At 36.6% G+C, this 9590-nt stretch overlaps 1 protein-coding gene across 1 annotated transcript; it reads left to right on the forward strand.

Annotated features, from left to right (window-relative positions):
- The first annotated feature begins 561 nt into the window (after nt 1-561).
- Nucleotides 562-1326, forward strand: LOC141660198 (uncharacterized). The gene is made up of 2 exons (XM_074467164.1): nt 562-874; nt 1022-1326. Exons 1-2 carry the CDS (start codon nt 562-564, stop codon nt 1324-1326), a joined length of 618 nt encoding a protein of 205 aa, XP_074323265.1.
- The last annotated feature ends 8264 nt before the right edge of the window (nt 1327-9590 follow it).

Consider the following 9590-nt stretch of genomic DNA (forward strand, 5'->3'; position numbering starts at 1 on the left):
GGTGGTAGAGAAAAATAAGGAAGTGCATTCAAGATAGGAGTTTGTTCCTATTTTGTAGCAGTAGTTGATAGGATTTCTATAATTATGCTTTGTATCTGTTATTGGATGACTTAACATGAGAAAAACATTCTTCCAAGTAACAAAACAGAGTGTGTGTGTTGACATTAGTGCTACATCTGGTATCAGAGCTTCAGCGATCAGCTAGAAGACGTTCCCAGCAATTCGCCATGGAAACAAACAAACCTAAGGAGACTTCGTTTGGTGTGAGTTATCCAATGCTTACAGAAAGACTAACTATGCTGCATGGTCTCTCAAAATGAGAGTATTCATTCAAGCATACGGGGTGTGGGAGGCGATCGAACCAAAGGGAGAGAAGGCTGTGATCGATGATAAAATGGATAAGAAGGCTTTGCTTGTCATATACCAAGGCATTCTAGAGGAGATTTTACTTACTTTGGTTGAGAAGAAAACGTCGAAAGATGCTTGGAATGCCGCTTGGGAGCTGACAAAGTAAAGGCAACAAAGTCTCAGGCACTGAAGGGTGAATTCGAAGCCCTAAGCATGAAGGAAAGTGGGTCGTTAGATGATTTCTATATGAAATTACACGGTCTAGTAACAAACATAAGGGCACTAGGTGAGACGATGGAAGAAAGTTATGTGGTTAAGAAGCTTCTAAGAGCTGTTCCTTCACGATTTCTCCATATTGCATCAGCGATCGAGCAATTTGGAAAATTAGAAGGGATGTCAGTAGAAGAGGTGGTGGGCTCGTTAAAGGCCCATGAGGAACGTGTTCGAGGCCGAAAAGACACAGGGGCAGGCCAAGGACAACTTCTGTTGACTGAAGAGGAATGGAAGCGAAGAGAAAACCAAGAGGGTAAATTACTGTTGAATCGTGAAGAATGGATGAAATGAAACAACAAAGGAGGGAACGAGTACAAGGGCAAGGAACCGGCTCGTGGGATACGTGACAGGAGCAAAGTACGTTGCTTCAATTGCCAGGGACTTGGGCATTTCGCTGCAGAGTGCAGGAAACCCCGTCGTGACAGAGAGATGGGTAAGGAGGTAAACCTATCACAAATACAAGGAGATGAGCCGGCCTTGTTGGTGGCCGAAATCGAGAATAAGGAGAAAGTCATTATGTTGGTAAAGGAAGGAAACGTGTTCCCAAAGCTGCGAGCAAAGGGCGAGTCACAAAGACGATCACAAGTGTGGTACCTGGACAATGGAGCCAGCAACCACATGACTGGCGAAGAAGGGAAATTCAAAACTTTGGACAAAAGCGTGACAGGACAGGTTAAATTTGGTGATGGGTCTGTGGTGACATAAGAGGGAAGGGAGATATCTCATTCAAGTGTAAGAACGGGGAAGACAGAGTGTTCACTGACGTTTACTTCATACCCGACCTTTGCAATAACATAATAAGCTTGGGACAATTGTTCGAGGGTGGAAATAAATTTGTGATGGACGGAGAGTACCTGTGGGTCTATGAACAAAGTGGGAGAACATTAATGAAGGAGAAAAAGTCTGAGAATCGCTTGTACAAAATTAGCCTTGAAGACAATGGCCCTATGTGTTTGATGGAAAAAACAGAGCAGGAGACATGGCTATGGCATAATCGCCTTGGCCACGTGAACTTTCAGGCCCTTGAATTAATGTCAAGGGAGAAGATGGCTAGAGGGATTCCAAATCTCGTTCAACCAACTAGGAGATGTGAGGGTTGTCTAATGTCAAAGCAACCCAGGAGCCCATTCCCATCTAGTACAACGTTTAAAGCCGGAAAGAAGTTAGAGCTGGTGTATGCAGACCTGTACGGACCGATCACGCCCACTACACCAGGAGGTAACCATTACTTTCTATTACTTGTAGATGACTTTAGTAGAAAGATGTGGGTGTATCTGTTGAAGGAGAAGAGTAGTGCATTTGATGCGTTTAAGAAATTCAAGTCGTTGGTTAAAAATAGAAGTGAGTTGAAAATCAAAATGTTAAGAACGGATCGAGGAGGAGAGTTTTGCTCAAAAGAGTTTAACTCGTTTTGTGAGGACTCAGGGATTGAACGCCAATATACCGCCCCATACACCCCGCAGCAAAACGGGGTGGTTGAAAGGAGGAATAGAGCAGTAGCAGCCATGGTTAGAAGTTTTATCAAGAAATCATAACTATCGCCGTGGATGTGGGGTGAGGCTGTAAGGCACTCAATTTATGTACTAAACAGACTTCCAACTCGAGTGCTGGAGGGAAAAACGCCATATGAGGCATGGAGTGGAAGGATGCCGGATTTAAGTCATTTAAGAGTGTTTTGGTTGCTGCGTGTACATGAAAATACCAACTGTGAACGTCAAGAAATTAGACGATCGAAGTCGAAGGATGATTTACCTTGGAAGAGAGCCAGGGAATAAGGGAAATAGGCTTTATGACCCCATGACAGGATCAAAGCATATAAGCAGGAATGTAGTATTCTTTGAGAACGAGTTTTGGTCATGGTAAAAAGCTGAAACCACAGAAATTTTAATTCCAGGACAAGTACTGGAGGTTGAAGAAACACCAGTGGTTGAACATCGCGACACAGTTGAACAGGAGGAGAGGACACCTGTTCAAATGCCTCGTGACACAACAGAGGGAGAGTTCACAGAAAATACGGATATATCGAGTGCTGAGAGCAGCGAACCACGATGATACAGGCCATTACATGAAATTTACAATAAAACTGAGATGATAGAAATGATTGATGAGCTCATGTTACTACAGGCAGAAGAGCCCACACATTATAGTGAAGCAGTGAGTAAGCAGGAGTGGGTGGAGGCCATGAAAACCGAAGTTGAAATGATTGAAAAGAATAACACCTGGGAGCTTACCGATTTACCAGCTGGGCATAAACCTGTGGGGCTAAAATGGGTCTATAAACTGAAGAAAGACACAGAAGGAAATGTAGTAAAGCATAAAGCCATACTTGTGGCCAAGGGATATGTGCAGAGAAAGGGAATAGATTATAACGAAGTGTTCACTCCTGTAGCAAGGTTGGACACCATAAGGTTGTTACTAGCACTAGCAGCAAAAGAAGGATGGCAAGTGCACCACCTTGACGTAAATTCAGCATTTTTAAACGGAGAATTACTTGAAGAAGGTACGTTACTCAGTCGGAAGGTTTGTTAAAAAAGGACAGGAATCCAAAGTGTATCGACTGTTGAAGGCGTTGTACGGGCTACGACAGGCCCCAAGGGCATGGAATGCAAGGCTGGACAAGTGCTTAATAGAATTGGGGTTTGTAAAGTGCCAACACGAACAGGCTGTGTACACGAGGTATAAAAAGGAGAGTGTACTAATAGTAGGCGTGTATGTGGATGATCTGATAATAACAGGTGCTAACTTAACAGAGGTTGATGAGTTCAAGAGGGAAATGAATCAACAGTTGAAATGAGTGACTTGGGTTTATTATCGTATTACTTGGGAATTGAAGTCAGTCAGATTTGCTCGGGTATTACATTGAAGCAGGATGCATATGCAAAACGAATCCTTCAGAAAGCTGGGATGGTGAGTTGTAATTTGACAAGATGTCCCATGGATCAGAAACTTCAGCTGGACAAGGATGAAGGTGGAGAACTGGTGAATGCTACTGAATATCGTTGCATTGTTGGGAGTTTAAGGTATTTAACCCATACTCGTCCTGATATAACTTATGATGTGGGTGTCGTTAGCAGATTTATGGAGCAGCCAACAGTCAAACATAAACAAGCGGTGAAGCAAATACTGAGGTATATAAAAGGAACGATAAGCTATGGCCTGAGATATACACGTGATAGCTACAAAAATGCACTATCTGGTTGTACAGACAGTGATCTGGCTAGGGATGTGGTTGACAGGAGAAGCACGGGAGGAATGTGCTTCTATCTAAATGGGAATTTGATATCATGGACATCGCAAAAACAAAGGGTGATTGCATTATCATCGTGTGAAGTTGAATACATGGCGGCTACGCTGGCAGCATGTCAGAGCATTTGCTTACGAGGTCTGTTAAGGGAGGTATCAAGACAACAGGTTGGGTCTATCATATTATACATTGATAATAAATCTGCAATAGAGCTGATGAAAAATCTCGTTCTGCATCGGAGGAGTAAGCATATAGACGTGAGGTTTCATTTTATCCGGGAGTGCATCGAGCGTGGGGAGCTAGTTGTTCAGTACGTTGGCACACAAAAGCAAAAGGCAGACATTCTAACGAAGGCACTCGGACGTGTCAAGTTCGAGATCATGCGAGAGCAGATTGGAGTCTATGACATTGCAGTAGAAGAAAATAAGGTGAAAACGTAGTCATGTGAATGTTTAGATTAGGGGGAATGTGTTAGATAATTATTTTTAATCTAAACATTATTTAGAAATAATTATAGCTGTTATGTAGCTATAATATAGTTGATTTGATTTAGTCAGGATAGTTATTAGAGGTGGTAGAGAAAAATAAGGAAGTTCATTCAAGATAGGAGTTTGTTCCTATTTTGTAGCAGTAGTTGATAGGAATTCTATAATTATGCTTTGTATCTGTTATTGGACGACTTAACGTGAGAAAATATTCTTCCAAGCAACAAAACAGAGTGTGTGTGTTGACATTAGTGGTACAAACCTTACCATATGAGCCTTAAAACGGAGGGAAAGTCTATTCATTCCCAGATCATAAACATATATTGATGAATCACTAGTTCCTACAATAATCTCTTTAGAATCGCTTGAGAATTTTACGGATAAGATCCCATAATCATCATTATCATCCAGAACCCATAATTTTAACATCTCATAAAGTTCCTGTATAAACCAACTTAAGTGAGAAATAAAGCCTTTGATGTATCACACGGTGTATTGAAAGGAAAATACATAAAATAAACTTCCATATCATATCAAGTCAACTAAGAACCAGACTGTTTCTTTAATATCTTAACTGGCGAGAAAATTTTAGAAATGAATAATAAATGAAAGATACAAGTAAAGATGTGATACAGTTCAGGCCATATCATACAACTTCGCATTTGAGGAGGTTCAGTCTCTTCCTTCTTTCTTTGACATTTTGAGATTCCTGTTTCATGACTACAAGTATAAGAGGTTTAGCAGGCTAAAAGCTAATACTGATGACTGGTGTGACTTTTTATGAAGCAAATGAATAGGAGTAATGATACCCTAACATAGAAGCAGGAATATTGAAAAACATAAGGAAAAACTCAACAAATTACTTTCTTATTTACGACCCTACCAAATTATCATATTTATATTTTATAAACAGAAAAAATCAATCAAATGACAAAGAATTATATATTTTTTATAAAATCACCACATAACAATATACTATGCATTCTATTTATCTAAATCATTCAGTACTGTAAAAGGCCTTGAAAAATGAGTAATTACAGATATATAACAAAAAAAATAATCTAATAGTAACACTAGTCCTAGTCTCCAAGAACTAATACTCACTTATAAGATACTTGCGAGTAAATACAGCCGAAAAAAGACGAAGCCTAATCATTGTAAGAAGCAAAACTGCAAATGTAGAGGGATAGAGAATTAAGATGCAAAAAACGGAAAAAACTAATCTCTAAATATTCCATAATGCACTTTCTCATCCAGGCAAGTAAACATCACCTTACAATATTTTCGGGAAAGTAGCTACATATACAAGTCAAGATATAAGAGGTAATGCACACCTTTCTCGAGACTCTGTTTCCATGATATGTTGCAAGAATCAATGCATTCACTGATCCTGCAAAAACCCTTTCATGTTTACTGCAGAAAGTCCTCCATTATGTACAAGTCAGCTGGCATCATTCTGAACCCAAAATTTGAAAGCATTCCCTCTTATTTCGTAGGATATGGAAAGTCATTTATTTTCACTCCTATCCCAAGAAGAAACACCCTGATTGCAGATTTAAATACAGTTTCAGTAATTGAACATTCCTTGAGATTATTTGCAATAACTTTATAGATCCACTAGAATTAGCAGCAACTACCATCTCAGATTCTTTTCTCCAACAAACACTTGAAACAAAATGTCCCCCATCATCATCAGTTTCCTTCCCAGAGAACACAAAGAATTATAAGACATTTAAATATAGACCTTTAAACAATTCAACTCATACATTAATTTCTTATTGACTAGTACAGTGTTGTCACAAAGAAGCCACTCACTGGTTGTTTTCAGTTTTAAGAACCCGCCCTCACTTTCGTCATCTACGGACTATAAAAGTAGAATCAATCAGCAATTGCAAGATAAGCTGGAAATTATAACTCAACGATAATAAGAAAGAAAAAAAAGGGTAACAAGTTTCAGACCTCCTGGTATAGTTGTAACGAGTAAGAGCGCAGTTGAGTTTTGACATTAACAATGTGTTTGACTCCCTGAGCCAGAGACCGTCCGTAATCTTAGTAACAAAATCTCTATTCTCTCTATCCTTAATAAAATCATGAAAAACATCATCAATTCCAGAGATGGTGATTTTGTTGGAAGGAGATGAAGTAACAAAACTAGAAAGGGGGTTGTCTGAGATTTGATGAAATGAGATGGATAATTGGCGGTGAGATAAGTGATGGAACAATAACTACTCATATTCATTCCCCCGAATGCCTTTCTCTTTGATTTTTATTCAATTATTAATCTGGAAGTTGGGAGAGAGATGGAAGAGTAGGGGGAGAGAGAACCAGGAGAAGAAGAGGGTCAGATCTAAGAAAGGGGAAGGGGAGAGCTAAGGGGGAAATGAAAATTAGAAGGAAGGGGGAAATGAAAACTAAAGGGGGAAAATCAAAAATTGTGTGAAAATTTAAAAAATTATAAATTTTTATTTTAAATAATTTTACACAATTTTAATATAAAATTATTTAAAATAAATTTGAAAGTTTTAAATTATTTATCTACATAACTAAAGTTAATATATATTAACATTGTGCAAGATGATCCTAAAAATATTTTTTAAGAAATTAATTATTTAATCAAGAAAGAGTCTTATTTTTTGGAGTTGCACTTCTATTCGATTTTCATTATGAAATCATACAAGATAAAATTAAAATTATTTGAATAATTTTTTATATGATTACAATCGATATATCTCAATACAGTTGGACCTTTGAAAATATCACTTAAAAAAATTACCATGTTGATAGAAAAAGAATCTCGTAGTCGGGAGTAGTATTTACTCACATAAAAGATTAATTTGAATTTTTTAATAATTTTTTGTATGATTAAAATTAATATATCATATATGTATGGTTGGATCAGTGAAAAAATGAATTATAAAAATGAATTAATAATCCTGACGTGGAAGTTGAATTTCAAAATTTTTAATAAATTTTTAATATGACAAAATTGATATATCTTAACATGCATACGGTTGGATTGTCGAAAAAATCATTTTAAAAATTAATCTTGTCAATCGGGAACGAGTCTCGTTGTCGGGAGGGTTACATTAACTGGATTTTTCTAAACCTGACATGCAAGATGAATTCAAATTTTTTTAATAATTTTTCATATGAATAAAATTGATATATCTTAACATCCTTACGGTTGGATCGTTGAAAAAAATCATTTTAAAAATTAATCTTGTCAATCGGGAACGAGTCTCGTTGTAGGGAGGGGTACATTAACTGGATTTTTCTAATTCTGCCATGCAAGATGAATTTCAAATTTTTTAATAATTTTTTATATGACTAAAATTGATATATCTTAACATCCGTACCGTTGGATCGTCGAAAAAATCATATTAAAAATTAATCTTGTCAATAGGGAACGAGTCTCGTTGTCGGGAGGGGTACATTAACTGGATTTTTCTAATCCTGACATGCAAGATGAATTTCAAAATTTGTAATAATTTAAAATTTTATAAAACCGTTGTGTAAGCATATCAGCTTTTTTCAATCTAACGGCTAATATCTAATCTCATTTCAATCAAAGGCTGTCATTCCGACACTTCAGCAATCCGAGTAAAATGTTTACAACTTATCATCAGGTGCCACCTCATCAGGTGGTGCCCATTGAAATTATAAAATAAGTATTTCAGATAACTTTTTTATTCCATTGTATAAAGATATCTAAGACAACCCTTCTAAAAACTGTTGTGTGAATTACACAACGTAATATCTAAAAGCTTGTATGAGACCAACTAAGACAACACTTTTGCTTTAACATAAAACCGTTGTATAAGAATATCATCTATTTTTTGATCTAACGCCCCATATCAAATCTCATATCAATGAAGGGCTCTAATTTCGCCACCTTATCAATCCTTGTGAATGATTTACCCCCTATCATGTGCTGCCACCTCAATAAGTGGTACCCACTGAAATTCCTCAGACAACTGTTTTATTCCGTTGTTTGATGGTTTAGAGGACAACCATTCTGAAAAACCGTTGTCTTCTATCCCTATACGTTAATATAGTAACAACGGTTTATAATCGTTGTGTTAAAGATCTACACCAACACTATACTTAAAAAACCGTTGTCTGACTCGATGAGAGGATACAACTTGTAGAACAGTTTAAAAAAGATGGATATCCGTTGTTTGTTCTCGATCTCACACAACTGTTTTTTCTGAAAAATCAATTAACCATTGTATGATTTTTTAGGACGACGGTTTTTTTAACCATTGTCTGTCAAGTGTTTTTTGATTGCAAATTTCTTGTAGTGATATAGTTTGGCAATACCGGTAAAATTTTGATTATGTCCGAAACTTAGACTCGGAATATCTTTTTGAACTTGTCATGCTGAAACGATCTTTTTATAGTACACGTTTGAAATTGTCCAGAAGACATTTTTTTTAAAATTCTTTGATTAAATTTTTGTAGGTTCTTAGTTTGTGAAGAAAAAATGTTGGTAATGTCTTTATAAACCATGTGTTTTGGAGTTGATAAAACATTTGGGATAATTTTTTTTTGTGAAACAAGTATTCTAATTAGTTTGTGTTTGAAGGATTTTTTTAATGGATAGGTGTCCTTAAAAAAAATGTTAATAGATTTCTTTATAAAACAAGCTCGTTGATGTGCTTATAAGACAAATTTTAAAATGGTGAGGTTTAGAAAATTTGGGGGTTGACGTAGTTTGGGTGTAGTAGAAAATATGGTTTAAAGGTTTGACACAACTCAAGGTTTTCTCTTTTATTGACAAGTTCAATAAGATATTATGTGAGAGAAATTTTAACTATAATAAGAACTAGTGGTGGTATAGTTGTAAACACTAATGACATCAAGCAGTCTCAATCGGGTCAATATCATAATACTCATTGGGGTCACTATTTAATATCGTCCGTTATAGAACACTTATTCAAACTAGAAGATCTAATAGTTTGGAATATTCCGTACCGGACGTATCGGTCTAATCAACATAATAAACGCTAACAACGAATATCTCGTTTTCTTATCTAGTCTAGCACATGATCCAATATAGACTGAACATATGCGGAATACCTTTATATAAAAGTCAATAATCTATCAGTATCCATTACTGAGTTAATATGTACTCGGGTCAACCTTTTCGGCTGTATCCACTAATCATTTGAATATGGATCTACAATATAGATAATGTCATGCCTAATAGATCAAAACAACTTATATTCAAAATTCGTCAT

The sequence above is a fragment of the Apium graveolens genome, chromosome 5, assembly GCF_009905375.1.
Source record: "Apium graveolens cultivar Ventura chromosome 5, ASM990537v1, whole genome shotgun sequence".
In the NCBI taxonomy this organism is placed as follows: Eukaryota; Viridiplantae; Streptophyta; class Magnoliopsida; order Apiales; family Apiaceae; genus Apium; species Apium graveolens.

Coding starts and splice junctions, on each gene's coding strand:
- LOC141660198 (XM_074467164.1), top strand. CDS start 562: ATGAAGGAAAGTGGGTCGTTAGATGATTTCTATATGAAATTACACGGT. Junction 875..1,021: donor GCGAAGAGAAAACCAAGAGG/GTAAATTACTGT, acceptor ATTTCGCTGCAG/AGTGCAGGAAACCCCGTCGT.